Source organism: Bemisia tabaci, chromosome 5 (assembly GCF_918797505.1).
Source record: "Bemisia tabaci chromosome 5, PGI_BMITA_v3".
NCBI classification, from domain to species: Eukaryota; Metazoa; Arthropoda; class Insecta; order Hemiptera; family Aleyrodidae; genus Bemisia; species Bemisia tabaci.
Genome location: NC_092797.1, coordinates 36,874,082 through 36,897,125, shown reverse-complemented (window position 1 = coordinate 36,897,125; position 23,044 = coordinate 36,874,082). Strand labels below are relative to the sequence as shown.

Below are 23,044 nucleotides of genomic sequence, written 5' to 3'. Positions count from 1 at the left end.
GGTTATCATTTTATTATCAACAAGACAAAAGCAAGCACAAGCTTACGATCTTGATATCAGATTGCAGTATTTTTATTTTTAAGTAATTGATATCTCTTCAAAACTTTAAAAGTGTATTTTTACAGTTGCACAGTTCGCTTCTTCGTCGTGACTTCTTTACAGACCTCATAAGTTTAGCATTATGAATTTTTTAAAGACTAGAAGGTCAAAGAAAGCCCAAGTCTTGGTGCAATACCCCTGTGATTTGCAGCTTTACAAAACACCCCCTACCGAAGAAATATCTTTAACCGACTTTGATAAATATGCTATCAATAGGCTAAAAGGTGAGTTATTCATTACGCACTTGTAATCCTCATGAAATCAACCAGCAGGACCCTGGAGAATTCTTTTTTTTTTTAACCAATTTCAAATAGCCTATTGGCTAATCCGATGCTTATTACCCCAGCCCCAGGTGACCATTGCCTGAGACCATCAAACTCAGATCACCTAGCCGGGAATCGAACCTAGGACCTCTTGGTCATAGGGCTAGCGCTACAACCACTACACCACAGGAGGCAGACATTCTGATAATTGTACAACAAGGATATTAAGATGTTATGAGTGGACAGCGTAAGCTTAATTTGTTCAGAAGAACAACTGGTTAGTGCAGAAATGTTGTTCATTCTAAGGCTATGAAAATGAAAAATTTTGAGTCCGTTAATATCTCACAGCCACTATTCAGTTCTATGAACAGCTGCCTCACAAAAATTCTGCATCTTCAGCAAGGCTCTTGAAAGCAAGGAAGTAATATTGTTTAGTAATAGATTTGTTATTTCTACATAATTCATTTTGATTTCCTTATTTGTGCCTAGTTTCGTTTAGCATTATTATGTCCAACTGATGTTGTTTTCATTTTATAATTATTTGCACAAAGGGTAATTTAAAAATAGGGGATGATCCCTAGAAGCATGTGCCCGGTTAATCTAACAATTATTGGCATCTCGAAAGCATACTCACTGCTAAATTTGGTAGCCTTGCACAATGATTTTTAAAGTTCCAGATTTTTCAATATTATTCATGCCTAATCAGAGATCTAAGCAATACAATTTCTGAAAAGTTCACTTGATTTTTCATTTGCATTCAAAAAGAATTTGGTAACAATTTCAAGTAGTCAAGCTTCTCATTTCCTCTTAATAAAAATAAAACACGGACAGAAATGTTGGATTATGAAATTGCGATATGGGGGCCACAAGTTTAGCAATGAATTTCTATCGTTTCAATTAAGTACTATTAACCTCTATTATGTATAATTCTCATGAGCAAAATATTCAGGAGACATGTCCTCACTTTTATATGTTTTCCTAGACTGCCATCCACTTACTTTATTCTGTCTTCGTGCCTTTGAATTATAGTTTGCTGCAGCTTCATCTAGAAGAATTATCCTAATATTTTTTGCAACTTAAATTTTTTATGTCAACTTAGTTCATCCTCAGAACACTCTTTGCAACTTTCAGTTTTTCTCCTAATTCATTGCATTTATTTTTGCAGTTTTAAGAGCCATGGAGCAACTAACTCTCAAGAGAACTGCTTCAACGAATGATGAGTTAAAGACAGCATTAGTCGCTGAGCTGAAAAAACAAAGTCTTAATGGTTACGCCAAACTTGTAAGTACATCACTAAATATCTCTGTCGAAGATCTCTCTTAAAACCAGTTTTGCCTGAAGATTTTACTGTTGATGAAACCCAATAATTGAGCATGATCTAAAACTAACAACCTTTCACTTGTTAAAATAAATATTTCAAGGGAGGAAATTAATCAATCTAAATTTCATAAAATAACATGGAGGTGAATGAATTAATCTATTACTACTGTAATATGCAATGCTGAAAGTGAATATTCCTATCAACGAATAGTTGCAATGTAAAATTTGGCAAATGCTTCAGTCTTGTTGATTAGCTATCGGTGTACTATATTCTAAAATACTTGTACGCTCCAATAAGGCTTCTGCTGTCAGCTATCAGAAATTGCCAACAGCCTGATTGTTGAAACTTTAACTGGCTATGTCGGCAAGATAAGACAAGACAGCCCTATCTGCACCGTGTAATGAACCAATTTTCAATTCTTGTCGTGCCGACAAAAATTTCAACAATCAGGCTGCAGCTCCAAGAGAACTGTGTGTGCCCTGCATTAAATGTTTATTGCACTGTATGTCCCTTGGGTTTGAAAGTCCATCTTGTTTGCTTGTAAAACTATCAAACATGTCAACACTTAATTTTTCGTAAGCTGCAAAAATTCAAATAACTATGAGAAAATTTTACCTCTTTTTTACTATTTTTAACCAAGCCATTCGGATAGCCTACCGCAAACTAACTAAAGATACACCTAGGTACCTAAGTCTGTGAGTATTTTATTCACTGTTTCTTAGGCTTTTCATTGATGGTTTGAAAAAAATTAAAATTTGCCCAGTGAATTAAAGAGTAGAAATGTTTCTTCAGGTAAAAGTTCCAACTGCTCAGTAGGTACAGCAAAAAATCGTCAGGGAGCCAAATTATTGGTCTCCAGTCTAGTTATTGATGCTAAACACTTCCCAGAACTGGTAAGAACAATGAGTTAAAAGTTCAAGCTGAAATTTGCATTATGAGTATTGTTTCCATAGTTTGAAAAGAATCATTTTCGAAGCTGGCAACAGCATCGGCAAACTTTAACTGCCTTTTTCTCAAATTTGGGCTTCAGCCTTATGTATCTTTCGAATGCTCACTATGAGTCAATTTGTAGCATTTTTTGTGCTATTTGTATCAAATGATGCAGAATTAAATATTGCTTGTTAGTTGAGGTAAATATAATTTTCTAAGCCAAATGACCCTCAAGATATTGGGGTGACTTTTAAACAGTGGCAAGGACAAGAAATCAGTTATCAGCGTATAGTTGAAAAATTATTTGTTATTTTGTTTTTTTTAACCCAGATTCAAGGCAACCTTGGTGATTCTGAAGATGATATTCTGATGAGGAGGGAAGATATTGCCTCCCACTTCATTTTAAGGCTGGTCTACTGCCGCACAGAAGATTTGAGAAGATGGTTATTACTCCGCGAACTAGATCTTTTCAAACTGAGATGGCATTGTCTAGCCCCTGCCAAAAGGAAACAGTTCCTCGAACTTAACAATCTTGACTATTCTGTGGTATGTATAATCTTTTTATTAAAATATTGTATGCACTTACACTCTGCCATGATCAATGAGGAGATTTTGCTTCCATCAGCATTTTGTACTATTTTATTTCCATTCACCATTCAATCAACACTCAGAGGCGTATATGGGCTGGACATTTTCAATGATCCAGACTTCTATCCCCTTAAGAATTTTGTACCATAGTCTGGCCTACAATCAGCTATATTCTAATTGATTGGGATATTACTGAATAATCCTTTTAGTCTTGAAATAGCTGCAGAAAAACCTTTGAATACGGATTGATAAGTAATAACCACTGACTGGCAAATGAACAATCATTGGGAAGAGCTAGCCAATAATTATCTCAAAAGTTGGAGTTTCACTAGTTGGTCACTCTGTTATATCTCTTTTCTTTGAAGAGAATGGATCAGTAAGGCAATTTAGCATCCCTAGTCAAGATTGCAAATAGGTCTAGGCTCTGCATTTTTTAAGAGGCGTTTGCAAAAGTTTACATCGACGGTGTAAGTCGGTAATCACATAACTCTGTTTGCAACGTCGCAGACTTCCTGTCATACTTTATTTTTTAAACGGTAAACTACTCAGCGGCAATTCTTTAAAGCAGCCGTGATTTTTCTTCTCTATGCAAAAAAATTCTGCATAAACTTCAAGGAATGATGTCAATTTGTTCTCCTTTAAAGTAGTAACATAGAGGCGGAGATTTTCAGACACCGCAAACGAGTTATGTGATTGCCGACTTACACCGTCAATGAACAAAAAAATAATTTGGGAATCCACGGTTATTTCTGATATTTAAAGTACATATTGAATTCTTCTATCTCAAATCATGCACATTTTCTCAACAAAATCTTATGAAAAGAGATGAGTGATCTGAAATTTATATCTTTGCTGTACCTCAAATGATAAAAATCCTCATGACCAAAGCATTCCTTTCACTTGTAAGGAGAGAAAAAAAATGACTAAATGTGAAAATTTAAATTTATCATTTTTAGCCTAACCCATTGTACTTTCTTGAGTTAAAAGTTGTGTAAATAATTAAAATATCTGAAAATATTCACACTACTTTTTGAAAAATTTTAATCATAAATAATTAGTTTAATACTTTACTCCATTATAATCAGAGATTCGTGTTTTGAATCCCACATCCATTGAAATTGGCAAGGTCATTTTTGCAATCTTTTGAAAAGGTTGGTTCTAGGTGACTCAAAAGTTTTCATGAAATTATGTAGTTGATTTTTAAATAAATTCTCAAGGAAAGGATCCCTGAGCCCTCAGCCAATGTTTTTAAACTGATTGCTTATTGCAGCTTCACGGTTTGCCTAGTTGACTTTGCAAGAAAAAGTTACGGATAAAGCTATATCAATTTTGAATGAAGAAAGCTGTCCGTTTTAGTCCATTGTATGAAGAATTACAAATAAAAATTACTATTGACCCTTCAATTATTTCTCCGCAGGATATAAACTTAATTTGTTTCTAATTAGATTTCAGATGAAGATCGGAACGAGGCGATAATGAAATCAAAGGGATTGGTAAAGCATAACACTGATTACTACAAGGTGCACTGGTCAGAAGTTTGTGATCTTGTAAGAAGTCGCAAAGTTTTTCTAATGGATGGCTTTGCCTTTATAACTTCTTCAGAAATTATCTCGGTTCTCACCAGTCACTTTCGCAGTCACTTGGCCCATTGTTTGAGCGTGAGTATCTGAACTCTTTTTCCCTTAATCAACTATTTAATGTGCCTGTTTGTTGATGATTAAGCTTGAAAACACTTCTGAATATCTGATAAAATCTGATATTGGGATAATCTATCTGATAAAAGAAGGTAACGTATTAAATCTATTTGTTCAATTCAATAGATGAAGTCACTTTAAAAATTTTTCATTTTACATGAAAATGTAAAGCTCTGTTCTTAGATTAACAAATTTTTGAAGATCAGTCTCTGATTCAGGCAGCTACATATTCAATTCCCCATAATCAATTCCCCATTATCAATTCAATGGGTCCTCATTTATTTTTACAGATTGCAGCTCGGAAAATAGACAATATTGATGATGATACTAGACTTCATCCCACTTTACATAATTTACACAATGCTTATGCTGGAGAGTCGTACGCGAAAACTACCTCAACGGATCAAATCTCACTTGAAAGTCTTGAAGCTGTAAGTTTAGCATTTAAGTACCCAACTTCTCTTGAATTGTAACTAAGGTCTATGCTCAAAAAACCCTAGGAGTAGAGTTCCATCCTTTCCCCAAAATTATAGGTGCCACCATGACAAGCAAGGTCAATTTTCAGTGTAGAGCTTCAGAGTTCATAATCCAAGCCTAACCTAGCCTCTAGCCTTTTGGCTAGAAATTTTTACACGCTATTGCATTCTAAAGAAGGATGCCAATGATGTCTCACAGCTTTGTAGATAGCGATAGTTTCAGCATACACCATAATCCAAAAGTCTTGCACCAAATTCTAAAAACTGAATTTGACTAAAAGATTTCATTTTTTGACATCAACAGCAATTTAGTAGCACACATTACCAATAGCCTTTAATAAGTTTAGAGCACTCATCTGATTCATCAATGTATTGCAACTAATGATAATACGTACAAATCTGCAATCAAATCTCCAAGTAATGTAATTAATGCTCAGGGTGGCAAAATAATAGAATGCAATAAATTTTGTATCCCATGAACAATTGAATTGCCTGATAATTTAAACAAATTAAAATTCATACGATCTTAAAATAATGAAATTTGGAGAATTTCTTCAAGTAGGTACCTATTTTTAAAGGAGTAATATATTTTGGGGTCAATATTAATTCCATCTTAATTATTTGTTTCTTTACAGTTATCGCGGAAATCATTCCCATTGTGCATGCAACAGTTGCATAGAACTTTGCGGTCCGAGCACCACTTGCGTCATGGAGCTAGACAGCAATATAGTTTATTTTTGAAAGGTATCGGACTATCGCTCGAAGATGCTATGACTTTTTGGCGCTCAGAGTTTACGAAAAAAATGGACGTGGATAAGGTAACTGTTTAGTTCTATAATACTTACCCTCATCTTATAGGATTTAAACAGCGGTTACAAGTCTTCAAGCATCTTTGATTTGCTTTTCTCATTTTCCAATTTTTAAGAGAACTTGAAGTATGAGAGAAGTCATGAAAAAATTTGAAGGGCCTTTAATATCAGAATGAGTTTTTTTGCTTGCATTATGAAAAGAAGTAAATGCACTTAGCTCTCATAAATTTCCCCAGATTATTTTAAACCCTGACAAACCTTGAAAACAATTTTTAAGTTGCGTATTCTGAGCGTCTGTTTAAACATGCATCGCCCAGAAAACATAGAAGGTGTCCAAAAATATCCATCTTGGTATGGGTACACTTCTACTTCCGCTGTAGTTTATAGCCTGTGTGACCATAATCGATAGAAAACTGCAAGGATTATTGATTGCAGCAGAAAGGTTGTACAGTTGGAAGTGTGCCTGTTCTGGGATGTACATTTTTAGATGCGATTTTGACTTTCTTCCTGATATGTGTCTAAATGGAGGCTTATAATATGAAACTTTAAACTTGTCCTCAAAGCATTGAATCCAGGAAAATTTCTGTGATTCCACATTTGAATGCACTTGCCTTCGAATGCCTGTCGAAAAAGCAATTATTAAAATTTGCTGAACAAGTTCATTTGGTACAATTCCTAAGAATTGCAATTTTTCAATCATACTTAAGTCGCTTGTCTTTTTCTCATTATTTTTGTAGGAAAAGTTGTGCTATTTTGCAATTTCCTCTTTTAACTGTAGTTATAAATAATCATTTGGGCCACCCTACTGCACTCAATATTAGCTTGGCCTCTGGTGAATTTTTCAAGTCTTGCATGTCCAACAACCTAAGTGGCTTTTCAAAGAACAAATTATTGCAACCAAGGTCTGGATAATGTCCTGAAATGTCCAATAAATTCTTTGCAAATTCGGTAAAATCCTTTGAAATTTAGTCCTTGAATTTTGCAGGTTTGCACAATTTGTGAATCAAAATTTTGATTTGAAAAAATGTCCAATTATATAAAAATGCTTCTTCTCATTTTTACCCACAGTTTGACAAAAATTATGCCTACAACATCAGGCACAACTACGGACAAGAGGGCAAACGAACTAACTACACCCCATACAGTTGTAACAAAATTATAATGAGTTCTGTCGGAGCGGGTGACCAACATGGATGTCCTTTTAGGCACAATGATCAAGCCTCATTGAAATCTTTATTGCAAACGAATGGTGTCTCCTCAGCTGGTATGAATTACTTTCCTCTTTCATCTCATTTTAAATCTGTTCATCCCATTTGTGGTCATTCACAGATAAACGAACCGTACTCCACAAAAACTCAAAGTTACAGTATTGAATTACATGTTCTTACTAGAGCACTGAGGAAAGCGTGGCAAAATTCTGGTACATTAAACTAACATAAATATCCAATTTAACCATAGCCAAGACGGCTTGGAGTTTGTAGCTTAAAAAGTACATCGAGTTCAAGAAGTCGCTTTGTTTTTATTCAATACCAAAGTAGCTTATCAATCCATTGAACAGTGACGGAAACATCATGAGGAAAAAATTCTCAAATTTTGTATGAATTTGTGTAACTTTTGCTACTTCTCTTAAGTCTGAATGAAAAACTGAAAAACTTGAAAAGATTTTTATCAGTTGCAGATATGTTCGCACAGAACTTGACTTTTTTTTTACGAACATCTGGAACTAAAATTCTAATTGACAAAATTTTTTCAAATGTTTAATTAATGGAATATTTCAGATATAAGTGAAATGATGGAGTTGGTGAGCAAGAACAATTACCAGATGGCGTGCACCAAGTATTTCGAACTCAAACATGGGAGAGAGTTGTTGGACGCCATCAGACACCCTAATCAGTATTTCAGTGAAAGTGTAAAAACGCCAGCAGGAAATGTTGCAATTGCACAAACTACCGCTAATCAAAAAGGTACATTATTGTAATAATGTCTCAATATGAAGCTATTTCCTTTAAAATATTTATGTTTAAAATAAAACTTTACAGGAGTGAGGACTTCAGCTCGTTTGAAAATTCGAAGTTCATAAAGAAAAATATGAAAATAATGTTGGGCATCTGGAAAATGTAGTACCATAAAATGGGTCAGTTGCGCTTGTCACATAATCAAGTTTTGATGATTTCAGATTATAGATCGGCAATAACAATAAACAAGGTTTGTTCTTACAGCATGTTCAATATTAACCAAGATATCGCTGTTCAAAAAAATGGCGTATTATATCATCTACTGTGGTGGTGCATACATTGGTTTCTTCCTTCTCGGTGATTTCATCCACGTTTTACATCAAGCAAATGTGTGGATAAATAATTGATGAATTTAAGGTGAAAGAAACCACCATGGTTTATACTTCCGTGGTGGATAACTGTGTACACCGTGTTTTTCAAAGGGTGACATCTCCAATAATATTGGAGACATTTGAACGGATCCTGTTATTTTTTGCTATTTCATAAGCTCACACCATCAAAATTATCCAAACCATTCCATAAATAACACAACTGACCCATTCGCAGTAGAAGAAAATTGGGTCATAAGAATTAAAAATTAGTACAGCATCAAAGATTTAAGTTTGTATAGCATGGTGGAGAATCAGCTGAGATGTAAGAAGTTCCAATGAACTGACCATTTCTCGTTATTTAGTGTTCTGCCTCATGGCTAGATCTCCTTTTTCCTTACAAAAAATGGCCTATTTCACCCCCCCCCCCCCAAGTTATATCTTGCAAAGACTGCTTCTTGACACAAGATTTGCCTGATGCTTGTCACAATCCTTGAAGAGATACCAACTTTATTCTCTCTGTTTCAATTAACTTGCTATGATTTCTTTGTCTCCATCAATATGGTTATCAAAAAAAGTAATGAATTTCACAAATGGTAACACTGAATGAAAATTGACTACCACTAGTATCTAATTTTTTTCATTGCTCTTGCAGTGTTTAAATAATTACTTTATTTTTTCAGGTGCTAAAGGAGAAAATAAAGATCCCAATAAAATGGACACTGGAGACGATTTTGGGATGAAAGTGGTTTTGACTTTGAAGCCCTGGATGCCAAAGTTGAGGCATCAAATGGAAAAGTTTAAGTGTTCTCTCTTACAGTTTGTAAGGTCTCTGTACATGCATATTTGCTCTGTGAGACAAACTGCAGAAAAACTTCATTGGATTTCCTTTGCAAGCGTGTATGTAAAACAGAAATCAGGATCAATTTTGTCGGTTTTCATCCATCCTATATCAGCGTACAAATATTGTAAGTACACAGCAAGAGTGGAAGGTGAAACAAAAGTGAAACTAAATTTTTCTGACCTCAAACTTTGAACCACTCTTGACGATTTATGTTACAAATTTAAAAGTGTTCTCTGCAGCAAACAACGAAAAATTAACCGCTCAAAATAACATAAAAAAAAAAAAAAAACTAAAATCGATTTGTTAAAATCAAATGGTGGTATGACTCTTTCAGCCAATGTTGGATTTCAATGTTTTTTTAACTAATCTCCTTTGGAAAGTGTCCTCTTTAGGCCTAATGCATGTTGTAAAAATATATTTTTCCTCTGAATATTTTCCTTCAAACTGTACATTTTATTGTTGAAGTCTCTCTGTACCTGCGTAATTTTATACTTGAAAAGTTTTTCTGCTAAAAAGTTCACAAACCACAAACTAAGTGATTCAAAAGCTGTCTTATCTTGTACTCTCTGAATATTTTTAGTATTATAACTTGAATTTTCATAAAAATAATCATTTTGTAAGCGTTTCAATTTTAACAGAATTATTGTAAGATCTTAGTGCTCTCTTCCTGAAACACCTCTCAATTATTTTAAATCAAAAATTTTGTCCTCGCCACAAATATGATTGTATAATCCCCCTAATTTGTGATAAGTTGTTAAACAACTGTACAGTATCCTACATTTTTTCTCATTGTAAAATTAAATTTTTTTAAGAAGATCTTCACTCTTATCATTTACTTTATTTATAAATGAATGGTAAGGTATGACTTTGCTTAGCTAAAAAGAACCACAAAACAGTACTAAGAAGGGAAGGGGGAAAAATACTGTAGTGTAATTATATCTTTAGTAATTAAATTGCCAGTCAAAATACATAAAAACACAAATGTAGATTGCAGGTGAATCTCTCATTGAAAAATATGGTAAGTTAGCCACCATTTGTATGGAATTGAACATGAATTATAAACCACCATAGCAATTGAGGAGATAATTGGTTCACAAAATTTTCGGTGGTTTCGATGATTAAAAATAAGTACTTATTGACATAACAGAAATCAAGTTTCCCCAGAGGTAAGTAAATAAATAAAATAATTTAAGAGAAGCTTTTATTATAAAGACAGCTCAGTAAATAACAATTAAAGAATGAACGGATAAACATTCCCAGAAAGATCTTAAAACATAAACTTTAAACATATGATTTTTAATAAAAAAACAGATCTTTTAACATTATCTTTAAACAAAAATTATATTCAACTGATAGAGATTGCACGAAAATCAGATCCAAGTAACTGTAATTTCTAGCATCATCAAATTTGTTCCAAATAAGTAGTTACTTTGTGACAGAGGAAAGCTAACATTTGTCCCTAGAAGTGCATTGCATACAATGTAGTTTCCTACAAATTTCATGAGAGAGTCATGCACTCTTAAAAAAATAGTTCTGTAAAATTGTTCCAAGTTTATCATTGAAACAATTTCTGATCTCCATTCTAAAATCTGTGGATTGAGAATTCAGCCTTTGAGAGCCTTGAAAATTTTCTGAGGGGTCAAACGGACTTCTTAAATTGGTTTCTCCTAGCAAAAAGTTTGATGTTTTATTCAAGTGCTATTTGGACTGCGTTAAACAGAAAGGAACCAAGCCACATCAGCTATTGCCAAATTTAATTTGGCAATTCAATTTTTTACATGAAAACGGTTGTGTGGATTTTCATGCAAATTTCAGCAAATTTTCTCCATTGTACAAAGCAAATTCCTTAAAATTTTCAAAGGAATCCACAGAAACGTTCTCTCGTAAAAAATTAAATCGCCCAGTTAAATTTGGCAATAGCTGATGTGGCTTGGTTCCTTTCTGTTAAACGCGGTCCATTTAAGCCACCAATCGACAACTATTTTACCAGTCTGTGGAAATGACATTGCAAATATCACTCAATTAACAAACAATATGAGGTGAAATCTGTGGGTGCCAACTAGGATTGGGAGTTTTAACTAATGGGCACAACTTAGCATAGGCACCTGATGAACAAGAAACACTATCTTTGAGAAGTCATTAATCACAAGTTATTTGATTTATGCTAGTGACAGGATCATATTGCACCAAAAAGCATACAAAACACACTGACGGTTTATATACTAAAGAGTTCCAACAGCTAAAATTGGCGAAATCTAAACTACGAAGAGATTGCATGTTTGAGAAATACAGAACGATGATCAGAGAAAAAATAACTTTTCGGTCTTCTTAAGGTTACAAATCAAAAGGATAAAGACAATAAGTAGATTGTTGAAAATTTGTCTCAGTTGATGGATTAGGATAAGGTGGAAGGGTATGCGATAGGTCAGTCGAGTCCCATGCAGGCACACTTATACACTTAGGGAATTAGATTTGTGAGTCAAGCACCTCGCAGGACGTGAGAGAAACAATAAATAAATCATAATGGATACAGCTTTCTTCAGCATCATTTAACAGATTGGCTAAATATACAAACTGACTTAGGAACAACGAAGAAATTGAGTGAAACTTCAGGTGATCTCTAGGTGCACTTGAGGTGTTTCATTAAAAAAGTCATTTTCCACTTGACAAACAGCACTGGCATGTTTGTGAAGATAACCTGTGGGTGCAAATGAATCAAAATCTCCCAAGCTTCCAGAAAAGTACTACATACGTTAATATTTAAATTTTTCTGGGTTTTTTCACCTACCCACAGCAGACAGAATTATATACATTAAAAAATGTTTACATAAAAACAAATGGAGACTAACTTATGCTGTCAACATTTTAAAAAGCCATGCACGTTTCCAGTTAGAGTCCATCAATAGTGCAACTCTATGTGCAAGACTTTTTAAAATTTTGATTTTGCAAGTGAGTTTTATTTCACTTATATTTTAACGAATCAAGTTCGAAAACTTTATTTGTTAACTCTAATTGCATGAATAATATAATGGCCAGTTCATACTGCTCTACTGGTATAAACTGGAGATTTGGGGGGGGGGGGGGGGGGAAGCAGTGAACCACTAAATTCAAATTGTTTGCACTTTGATTAACATTACAGATACAGTATTGAAAAAGTGGTATTAGTTATGGTGCTCAAAATCTTCCTATAAAATATTTAGTTCAAGAAAAAGTTGTTGATCAACAATTCAATGATTATGCATGATCAGTTCACTCAACCTGGATAGGTTCACATTACGTACATCTAGAAAGCCAAGCTGTGGTTGAGTCAGGCAGGCTTAGTTTTAAAATAGTAGTTTTGTGAGTGCTGTTCAATATCCAATAACTAGGAGAAAATCTATTGCCATTGTCAATGACATAATTGCAACTACCACAAGATAAAAAAATATAAATGTTCAGTATTGTACGTATGCTACAATTAGACTAGAAAAATACAGACTCAAAAACTGGACGTTGCAAAGGCATGTTGCGTGAATATTTTGCGCAAAAATTTACAATATTACAAGGTATTGTTATTACAATAAAAAAAAACATTTTCACAGCTACATTTGGAAGATTTTTAAACCCTGTGTTTCCCCTCACACAAAGTGCCTCATAGATGAAAGACTTAAGAAAACTTAGACATTGCATTTTTTACAACTGCAACCTAAGGACCTGTACACACAAATGAGAATCCACTTTCAGTGGCAAATGAAAGAGTTCTTTTTTATTTTGCGTCTAAAAAGATTAAAAAGAACTGAAAAGTGAAGATAACAAGTCAATAAAAATATTTTCGACCTACAGTAGAGCCTTGATTATTCAGCCCCATTTTTCAGTGTTTTTTGGCACCAATTCCTGATGTGAAGCTGTAATTTTTGCGGAATGGATGTTTGGTAAAAAATCAACATCCAGGCCAGAGAATTGGTTTGTTGGATGACATCGCAATGCATTAATAAAGCTAGCTTTGTTTTGATGAATATAGAGAGAAAACGCACTTAAAACTCAATCTGGATTATCGAAGTGCAGGAATCATGAATAATTACATTAAGTAACAGACGTCAAAAACTTCTTACTTCCCTCATTGATTTATAGTTAAATGCAGGTGGGTTTTGGTGGGGTAAGCTAATCATCTCCTACATCAGTTGCAGATGAGTCACCCATTGAGTTGCATGCAACTGTTGAAGAGGATAGACAACAGACCCCATTGAAACTCATCCATAAGAACCATGAACCATAAGAAGGTAAGGGGAGAAAGAGTTTTATTTATGCAACTAAATGTAAATCTCATCAACCCCATCATCCCCCATTGAACCATAAGAAGGTAAGGGGAGAAAGAGTTTTATTTAAATTTGCAACTAAATGTAAATCTTCGCACTTTTCTGGTTTTAAAATATTTTTTAAAATAATTTTCCAATTATCATGACTATATCATTCATCTGGATTTTTCATGATTTGGTTTGGACAGGACACTCACTTCACTGGGGCTGATAATTAAGGCTCTACTGTACCAACAATTCGACATGAGATCGGTTGTAGTAAACAAAAGAAATCCAATTCCCTCGTCAAAGGCTACCTGACACGGAATTTTTGCTGGAAGAAGGTGGCCAAGTTTTTCAAGTACACATGTCTGATTTTCCCACAGTTGGTCGAACTGACATCAGCTGCATCAAGATTGTTTTGCATTGGAAGCATGAGATTCTGAAAAGGATCCGTTCCAAGCTGATACTGCAAAAAAAAAAAAAAAGAGTACTCACTAATCAGTCATCCACAAGGAGGGGCATTTGGTGCCATCGAACTAAAATTTCAATGATTGATACTACTGTTCGGTGGAGAAGCAGTAATAATTTTTTTTTTTCTTAACACATAATAATATACTCAGAAACGGCAGATCATCTGTCTCAAGAGTGTATTTCAGACTGTTTTTTAGTGATCATCGTAATTTCTGTAAAATACCTCTAAGAAAAGTATTCATTTTTTTGGATTTATTGTATGCAAACAGACCCATATACAATTTATAAACTACTAAAAAAAAAAAAAAAAAAAAAAAAAAACAATGCAATTGTTAAAGCAAAAATTTACCTCCTTGAAAGCTTTATACACGGCCATGAAAGCGGGCTGCTTTTTCTGGAATGCCCCACGCGAGCCATGCATAACATTAATACCATTTTCTTCTGCATCCAGGCAGATACTTGTATATATACAATGATCCGATCGAAAATTGTACGAGCATGGGTACATGTACAGACATTCTGTGAGAAAAAAATATTTCAATTAGACAGGCTACTATTACTGAATGACAGGGAAAAAGAAACTTTTTAAACTTAATGAATATTCTACACCTGAGAAAAAGATTTTGTTGATTTTTATTGATTACTCAACTGATTGGTTTGATTAAGATAGTGACTACGTTTGTGTTTTTAAGATTCAAAAGATGTTCCATTAATTTTTATCCACATTTAATCCATGAATGTAACTACAGAGACAAGTTTACTTGGCTGATTTTCAGTCTGGCTTGCAGGGTCAGGAAAAGTACTCCAGGGTGTAAAGCTCCTAGAGGAATTTTTTTAACAGGCTAAGCTTGTGACTGATTTTGGTGGAGATAACTTTCTGCACCCCTGCTAGTTTATCAGTATAACTGGATAAATTTTTTGATGTCATATTGGCGAGAAATAAACTTTTAAAAAGATGAAAATGGATCTAAAAGCACAAGCCGGTAAAGTAGCTCACCTGACAACGTTCACGATGATATTAACAGTTAATCAAGAAGAATACATCAAGCACGTACCTGGATGATAAGAAAATATGATATTGATGATGTCTTGATCTCCCCAAGTGAGTTTGTGCTTGAACTCTTCATAAATTGGAGCAAGATACTTGGTCCATCCCATGGTTCTCATTCGAGTAAGATTCATGAGCATCACTCCAGAATTAAGACCTGGAACGCATTAAGGATCATTAGAGGCTACCTTGATTTAAATATTCTACATTCATGGAACCAATAAAAATGACATTCTTTCTGTTGTGACTTTGAGGTATGTAAATTTTGAGAATTCCTGACACAATATTATTCTAGTATTCCTTAGATCAGGGAACTTTGCCGGCTAAACGTTCAATATGCTTTTTTTCAAAAAACAACTCTGAAAATTGAATTTGATTTTGGGACATTCAAGGTAAAAAGAGTATCTTTACCGATGAGAAGGTGTTTAATTTCTTCTGTATTCTTCCTTTGATGAGTAATGCATGTACCTTTATCTCAACTCGTTGACTGCAAAGACTTTTTCAGTCCCCAGTTGTATGACGAGAATGCCAGTTCGGGTCTATATGGGGACCATTGTTATGTAAGCCATTATTCGGTGCCTTTCAGAGCGCTATCTAGCTTGCTGAGTAACTGAATGTTACTGCAATGCCCCACAGAGTGCATCACTATCATTCTGTTATGATTTCTTGCCAGTTTTATATGGGTGTATCAATTTACTGTTTTCTTTACCTGGTTCGAAGGCCTCATAACCACCAGTCACTGCTGGTCCTTAGTGACCAGCGTGGCAATCAAGGCGTTAAAGTTTTCCCGCATACCCTCTGATTATATTGACCGTAGACTTAACCTGTTACCATTAGAAAAATGCTCACCTAATCTTCCAGGGTAAGGGTGCTGGGCAAAACGATTGTACCAGCCAACGTTCTCGTCCTCACCCTCAGGTGCAAGGGCTGCAAGCTGGGTGGAATTCATCAAAGAAAAATGTTTCCATATATTTGTTAGAGGTGTTAAAAATAGTGTGTCTGTATCGACATACAGCAAAGAATCTATGTGTGGTAACAAGTCCTGAAGAAAACAAAACAAAGAGCCATTAAGAGTCAGAGATTTTTTTCCACCCAAAAAAACTCTTTTTTTTTTTGTTCTTTGAAAATACGTAGGTACAACTAGCCCTACTTGAGGCTATAAATTAAAATTGTCTTAACTTAAGTCCTTTGGGAAGAAACAAACTAACATTTAAACTTCTTCGTGTTCAACAATATACATTTATACCAAGATAGTGTGAGAGTAAAAAAGACTGGGAAAGTTTTCACTTAGGTGTGAGGAAAATGAGTCATTTAAATGAAAAATATTTTATAAGAAAATGTACAAGTTCTTCGATTTTTTTTTCGTTTGATTAAAGTTTCTGGTAGAGTGTTCTGACATGGAATTCACTTTTACACCACTCTTGGTTTTGGTGTTAAGTTTTTGGCCATATGACCTGCACACCTACATACTGACACCTATCTCTCAAGAGGTTTTCCCCCTTTTCTTCTTCTCAGCAGAGAACTGGGAAGTATGTACTTGACATCTAATTTTTTCTCCTTTATGCTTTATCAATTATTTATTCAGATTTCGTTGTTGAAAGGATCAGTGTAGTCACAATTAATTTGGAGAATCAGGAGTTTTTTGTACATGCAAGAATGGGTATTTGTAAAAAATTGAAATACTACGATTCATGGAAAAAAAGCATAGATCTTTTTAACAAGCATGATAAAAAATTCCTTACAGGAAAAAACAGTCGTTGGGAAGCGCACAATTTGAACATGTGTCTCCATTCTTTTTCATGAGTTGACGGAAAAGAAACTAAATGAATTTCAAAAGTAAATGTATCATTCATCAAAATGACCCATGGGGTGAGCTGAAAAATATAAATATTAAAACCACATTAGTAAAATTGGGGTGGATAACTTCAAGCCATGTTACTTAGCATAGACACAAAGAGGTCCCTGGAGTAAGTTACCTCCTGCAATACACATTCCACATTTCCTTATTGATAGGCACTCCCAGCTCTTAAAACAATGTATTGAAAAAAAAAATTTCTGAACTAATTTTTGAGAATATCAATTGTCAAGAGTGCCTTTGGAGTTTACTCTTTCAAAATTTGTTCAAATAGTTAGGTGCCCTTTTCACATCTTCTGGAATCTACACGCAAGAAGTTTTTAGCATCTCATTTCTTGTGCCAGTTATTATAAGTGTGATGGTTTACTCAAGAAAGACTTTCACACATAGAACCACTATAGAGACACCACCAGCTTACTGATACCAGAGCACGGAGGAATGTTCTGGCAAGATTTGGGACAAAATATATCCAGGAATGTCGAACCAAATTGGAGTAATGAAAGTTTGTGGTTTGCAGCATGAAAAATGTAGCTTTGCGAAAGAGGCTACTTAAAATTTGAACTTGCTATGCTCAGGGTATGTATTACAATTTGACAAAAATGACTCACTTGATGATGAAGTACCCTATGACCAAAAGTGAACCAAAATAAGCCTACCTATGGGTACACATTATAGATTCATACTTATTGAAATAGATTTCGAAGAGTTAAGTTTACCTTTTCTTCAAAGAACTTTTTTGAGGGCTCCTCAGTCACCACTAGGAGTTTAAGAAGCATTGTTGATTTTAACACTAAGGCAGATTTTATCATCACGAGGGCTTCTTCAGTTCTATTCCCACACGCAACAACACCTAGTACGAATTCTTGAGGTTTCCTGGGGAAAAATAGATGGCTAAGAATTTCAGATCTTCATGGATATTCAAGTGGAAGAAAGAGAGAGACATCTTTTCAACATTATTGACCGAATTTTGCAGCATGCATTCTTCTGGTAAGATATGCTACTTTTCTGAACAAATAGGTACTGTAAAGAGTAACACTGCGCTTCCTCTCGGATGTAGAAAAAGTGAGTAATCAAATTATTAGTAGAGGGTGGCTTCTAGAGTGAACGCTGTTCAATCAACCTACATAGTTATTTAGACTGAAAGAACTTGCTTAAAGGCGATAAACTATGTGAAAACTTGGGGCACAAATCAACTATAATTTCTAATGCTCTGGTCAAACAATGGAGTCTAAAATATTCTCTTAAAGTGTCCTGATCCTGAATAACATTTTACTTGAAGTGACAGCGTTCAGTGCTTCAACTTTTTAAAAAATGTCACTACTTAAACTCCTTCGGGTATCTATTATTCTTCAATTTATTACTATTTTTTATCAAATATTTGTGCTCTGCCTCGTTTGGAATAGAAGATTTAAAAGCTTCCTTTGATTTTTGACTAAAGGTATGGGTACTTACTCTAGAACCTGACGTTCTTTTTTATGGTCCTCCATTGCGCTTTCAACGTTCGGCGAAAAATCTTTGGTAAAAAGGATCAAGCCGATGATTGCAAGAGCAACAAAAACATAAAGTTTCTTTCTTACTTTAAACTTGGACGCCATGCTGGGTGTTTTCCTGTGCGGAAAAAATGACTGAATTGCTTTATGATCAACTACATTCTTAAATCTTAGCTGCCAGTCATTCGAAATAGGGCGTACACATAAATTAGGAACATGAACAAAGTGCCATTAATGGTGACATCTATAACTTGGTGCATGATTGAAAACACAAAATGAAGGGAGTAAATTTTTAAGACCCACAATATCGAATATAAAGAAAAAAACCTTTCGAAAAGGAAAAACGCAAACGCTGATTTGGAACTTTTGTGTCTGGAATTTACTCGAACCGTATTCCAGAGAGTTTGGAGGTTATGTGATTCACGGTGTTGTCTGATTGACTCTATTGAGCACTAGAAAATTCTCTTTATTTTCAGATAATAAGTTTATTACTCTTGTTTATCATATTTTTAGGAATAACGTAAATTTATTTTTTTGACACATTTCTACATTTTTGCATACATTGCATGCCTGCAAAGTCGCTGAGTGGGAAGAAATATTGTTCCAATTGTTGGTGCTTTGGCAACTACTACGATTTGTTCAGTTTGTTTACCTTTTCATCGTAAGTGATAATGGTGATAACCTTCATTATCACACATTTAACTTTTTGTCACTTGAAGTAATTTTGAGCTCTTGATTTTTGTCAAAATTCGTGCCTCTTCATAGTTTCTCGATTTCTTTCGGTGCTGATAACGCGGACGTAAGGTTTGAGAAGAGTGGTTTCCCTCTTTTTCAATTGCCGGCGACTTGTTATTGAGGAGCTTTAGCTTGCATGTTATCACCTTTAGTCTCATCAGTAGCCAGGAGGTTTTATTGCAGCTCTAGAATGGTTGGGAAAAATGCTTTCATTGTGCTCGCTGAAGGAGCAGAAGAAATGGAATTCGTAGTTTCTGCCGATATTTTAAGGCGGGCTGGTGTAAGTTTATGAAGGCTGTCATTGCAATATTTACTATGTAGACAAACTAGTTTGAGTTGCCACAGCATACAGAGGATTGCGCAACATGTTCCTGAGACTGTCCCAAATGAAAAATCTAGCAAAAGCAATAGATATTATAACTCATTAATATGACTAGAATTTCTGCTTGTAGTTTTCAGCCTTTACGGAGGTTTAAGTATTCATACAACACCAAAGAGTAAGTCCTTTGTTAGCCCAGGGCTGTTTTGACATAATGGAGTACAATAGAGTCGCAATGTTCTGGAGCGTCGATGAAGTCACTTTTTGAGGCTGTTTTGTCCAGTACTCCAGAGACCAGTATGCAGCGACTGGCGATGCTGAATGCGCAGGGTCCCAGCTCTGGTCTTTGCTCAGAAAATACAGGTATAAAATTTATTTCATAAAAACCGAGAGAGTTGCACATTTTTAATTTGTTATGACTTCGGTGAACACAATTTGCCAAAATTCGCAAAAATCATGATCGATTTAGACGATTAAAACCCCGAAAACTACTCGCAGCTTGCGATCCTCCCATAAGCCGCCGTGTTAAAAAATGCCGAACGGTTCCTAGATAGTTCACACTTACGAAAGAACAAGGGGCTCGGAATAGCCCGTTCATGAATTGTCTTCATCGGCACTCCAGTACATTGCGACTCTATTGCACTCAATATTTGACATAGTAACTACTATTAGTTAGCAATTCTTATAAATAACTGATGTGAGATATCTTATAACTACTTATACTCTCATGGCAGCAAATTCTAACTGGCAATCTATTTGAAGGCAATTTAATTCAATACTGAACTTTTTCTGCTGTTTTTAGATCAAAGTTTGTGTAGCCGGTCTGAAAGGAACTGATCCAGTGAAGTGTAGCCGAGATGTGTACATTAAGCCAGATCTTAGCTTTGATGAAGCGCTGAAGAATGGACCATACGATGTTGTTGTTCTGCCTGGAGGACCTGCGTACAAAGTCTTAGCTCAGGTAACCTTGAACTGAACTCAATTCTATTGGAAGATAGCCAATTAAAGGATGAAATTGAAAGAGCGAATGAACACTTGGTACAGCCAATTAAAAGATGAAATTGAAAGAGCGAATGAATACTTGGTATTAAGACTGATAATGAATACAGGATTTAACGATACCTATTCTGTTTTAACTTACCGTGTCACAATAAACTCCTTGAAGTTTCTGTGTTTCGGGCTTTGCCCCTGGGTTTTAAATCTAACTTCCATCAGCAATATTTTCTGTGATCAAAGAATACAAGCTACAAATTTGTCCCAAAGATAGCTGATATTTTCGCGCTAGCTGGTCTCCTGGGCTTGAAGATGTCTTGACCAGGTACCTATCACAGCTAAGGAGCCCATGCATGAATATGCACCCAAATGTTCGCAACACCAAGAAATTTTGTTTATTTGTCATTGCAGTCATCTGAAGTTGGAGCTTTATTAAAGGAGCAAGAGAAAGCAAACCGGTTGATTGCAGCAATTTGTGCAGGTAAGAACCTTGTCGGATAAATTGGTTGTTTAAAGCGATTTTGCCTTGTAAAGAACATTTCAACACGTTGATAACAAATCAATTTTTTCTGATTTATCTTCTGCAACCAAATTGTGTTTTTCTCCAATACTCAATTATAAATTAACTATAAAAATCAAGGTAAAAGGAGGTCGTACCTAAACTTTTTTTGTTGCACTGGGTGTCCTAGATCCTGTGCATCTGGCTTTTTTCATGGTTGTTTTGAGTTGGATTCAGAAAGATAATGCCTGGAATCAACGGAGCCCTTATTTTTCCACCGGCCTCCCTTGGGCAAAGGAAGGGTCCTTTCTTTAAAATTCTGGGTTTACGACAACATTTTTAAATCATTCCATCAACATCACTGAGTATGGGTACCCAAATAAAAATATCTTCCACAAAATCTAAATGCGACCGACCCATCTGTGTTTAAAATTCTTATCTTTCAAGGTACAGGGATAGGGCTCTCCTCCACTGAATGCTAGTTTACTAATTGTGGACATCAAGGGTAGGTAAATATTAATAAGAGTAAATATTAATACAAGGGTAAATATAATAAGGAAATTTCCTCAAATATTTTGAAGTAAGCACATACTGCTTTGAAAAATTTGTATTTTATTTAAAGAAATTTGGGAAGGTCTGAATGTATCTACTACTTTATCAGCGCAGCAGAGTTACAGTCCTGTTGTTTTATTTCTGAAATCTAAAATTTCTGAGTCCCTTTAAGTGTTTCTTTAGTTCAGAAATTGATTTTCCATGATGATTATTCGTTCCTTTGCAGCCCCAGTTGTTTTGAAATCTCATGGTATTGGCGCCGGAAAAGAAGTCACCTCCTACCCCTCGGTGAAAGGAGAATTCGAAGGTACAAGTTACAAGTACAACGAGTCAAGCAATGTAGTTGTTGATGGTAAGTCTTAAAGAACCAGCAAAATCATGTATACTATGGAAGACTTAATTTTGCTTTGGCTATGCATTTTCCTATCTACTTCGGAAAATTTGCTGCCAAGCAAAAAGGCCAGATTGTGAGAAAAGGTCTGCTTCTAGAACTTTTTACATCCCTGCTTTTGAAGACCTCTGTGAGATTTATTCTCTGTAAAAGCTTGAAGCTCTGCCTGATACTATGAGAAAGAGTCTTGATTTCTACAGCTATAAATTTCTTGTTGCAGTTATGTTCAGGATAGAGCCCCATCTTGTCAACTATAAAAATTACTGCGCTCCTCCAATGCAGAGATTATAAACCGCACTACAAAGAAATCTCCTCTTTTCTTACATAAAATTTCTCTAAATTTTCCAGGTAATATTGTGACTAGTCGAGGGCCCGGTACTGCATATGAATTTGCTTTAGAAATTGTCAAGATATTGTTGGACGAAGCAGCAAGCCAAAAAGTTGCAGATGCTCTCCTGTGGAAGAAGTGAAGCATTCTCACAACTGTCTATGGTTTTGTATTTTTATACTGGCACCTTTAATGGGAATTCTATGTAATTGTGCTTCATCCATCAATTTCAACCCAAAATAACATCTCTTCAGATTTATTGGGTTTTTCTGTTTTGGGAAAATGAAAGTTTGTTGAAATTTACTCTTCAAGATTCTATATCCGAAGTTTTAGGTTACTGAGAAGTGAGGAGCAATTCCATTTTAAGAAAAGAATGTCCTCTTTGATTTATACTGATGTACTTAGATGCTATAAATAAACTTATCGATAAAAGTGAGTTTATAAAGAAGAATCCATTAATTCACTGTGGTAGACCTTAAACATCCGTCTGCTCCGTTTATATGTTCTTTTAAAGAATAAAATTACTTAGAATCACAAAAACGAGGTTTTTTCCTGATATAACAACCGTGAAGACAGGTAGCTCATCATCTGAGGAAAAAGGGATTCAAGTGCTCGAAAATTTAAAATTAGGTGATTGGTACCATTGCCTTAGAGGAATGAGTTACAAAAATTTCAAAAGGAAATTGGAGTTACAAGTTGAAGTTGTCGTTTAAAGTTTACAATTCAAAAAATGCAGTTT

At 34.9% G+C, this 23,044-nt stretch overlaps 3 protein-coding genes across 3 annotated transcripts; 2 read left to right on the top strand and 1 right to left on the bottom strand.

Moving 5' to 3' along the window:
- Nucleotides 1–7: 7 nt before the first annotated feature.
- Prim2 (DNA primase subunit 2) lies at nucleotides 8–9,642 on the top strand. Its single transcript, XM_019056758.2, has 9 exons — nucleotides 8–323; nucleotides 1,528–1,643; nucleotides 2,944–3,159; nucleotides 4,647–4,859; nucleotides 5,186–5,326; nucleotides 6,007–6,189; nucleotides 7,249–7,444; nucleotides 7,959–8,144; nucleotides 9,187–9,642. The coding sequence occupies exons 1-9, from the start codon at nucleotides 182–184 to the stop codon at nucleotides 9,537–9,539; spliced, it is 1,746 nt and encodes a 581-aa protein (XP_018912303.2). The 5' UTR covers nucleotides 8–181; the 3' UTR covers nucleotides 9,540–9,642.
- An 892-nt stretch (nucleotides 9,643–10,534) lies between these two features.
- shams (glucoside xylosyltransferase 1 shams) lies at nucleotides 10,535–18,904 on the bottom strand. The gene is made up of 7 exons (XM_019056754.2): nucleotides 18,451–18,904; nucleotides 17,715–17,871; nucleotides 16,886–17,017; nucleotides 15,993–16,185; nucleotides 15,151–15,300; nucleotides 14,445–14,614; nucleotides 10,535–14,090 (listed from the first exon to the last, which is right to left on the bottom strand). Exons 1-7 carry the CDS (start codon nucleotides 18,591–18,593, stop codon nucleotides 13,935–13,937), a joined length of 1,101 nt encoding a protein of 366 aa, XP_018912299.2. The 5' UTR covers nucleotides 18,594–18,904; the 3' UTR covers nucleotides 10,535–13,934.
- Nucleotides 18,905–19,146: 242 nt separating this feature from the next.
- dj-1beta lies at nucleotides 19,147–22,845 on the top strand. Its single transcript, XM_019056755.2, has 5 exons — nucleotides 19,147–19,503; nucleotides 20,345–20,503; nucleotides 20,947–21,016; nucleotides 21,813–21,938; nucleotides 22,326–22,845. The coding sequence occupies exons 1-5, from the start codon at nucleotides 19,360–19,362 to the stop codon at nucleotides 22,445–22,447; spliced, it is 621 nt and encodes a 206-aa protein (XP_018912300.1). The 5' UTR covers nucleotides 19,147–19,359; the 3' UTR covers nucleotides 22,448–22,845.
- Nucleotides 22,846–23,044: the final 199 nt, after the last annotated feature.

Bases quoted from the DNA above. Each gene is read 5' to 3' on its own strand.
- dj-1beta (XM_019056755.2), top strand. From the start codon at position 19,360: ATGTTATCACCTTTAGTCTCATCAGTAGCCAGGAGGTTTTATTGCAGC. The intron at 21,017-21,812 runs GTAAGAACCTTG...GTTCCTTTGCAG, and splicing joins GATTGCAGCAATTTGTGCAG to CCCCAGTTGTTTTGAAATCT. The intron at 21,939-22,325 runs GTAAGTCTTAAA...TAAATTTTCCAG, and splicing joins AAGCAATGTAGTTGTTGATG to GTAATATTGTGACTAGTCGA.
- shams (XM_019056754.2), bottom strand. From the start codon at position 18,593: ATGGCGTCCAAGTTTAAAGTAAGAAAGAAACTTTATGTTTTTGTTGCT. The intron at 17,872-18,450 runs GTAAGTACCCAT...ATTTTTCCCCAG, and splicing joins AAAGAACGTCAGGTTCTAGA to GAAACCTCAAGAATTCGTAC. The intron at 14,615-15,150 runs GTACGTGCTTGA...TTTTTCTCACAG, and splicing joins CATATTTTCTTATCATCCAG to AATGTCTGTACATGTACCCA.
- Prim2 (XM_019056758.2), top strand. From the start codon at position 182: ATGAATTTTTTAAAGACTAGAAGGTCAAAGAAAGCCCAAGTCTTGGTG. The intron at 4,860-5,185 runs GTGAGTATCTGA...TTATTTTTACAG, and splicing joins ACTTGGCCCATTGTTTGAGC to ATTGCAGCTCGGAAAATAGA. The intron at 5,327-6,006 runs GTAAGTTTAGCA...GTTTCTTTACAG, and splicing joins CACTTGAAAGTCTTGAAGCT to TTATCGCGGAAATCATTCCC.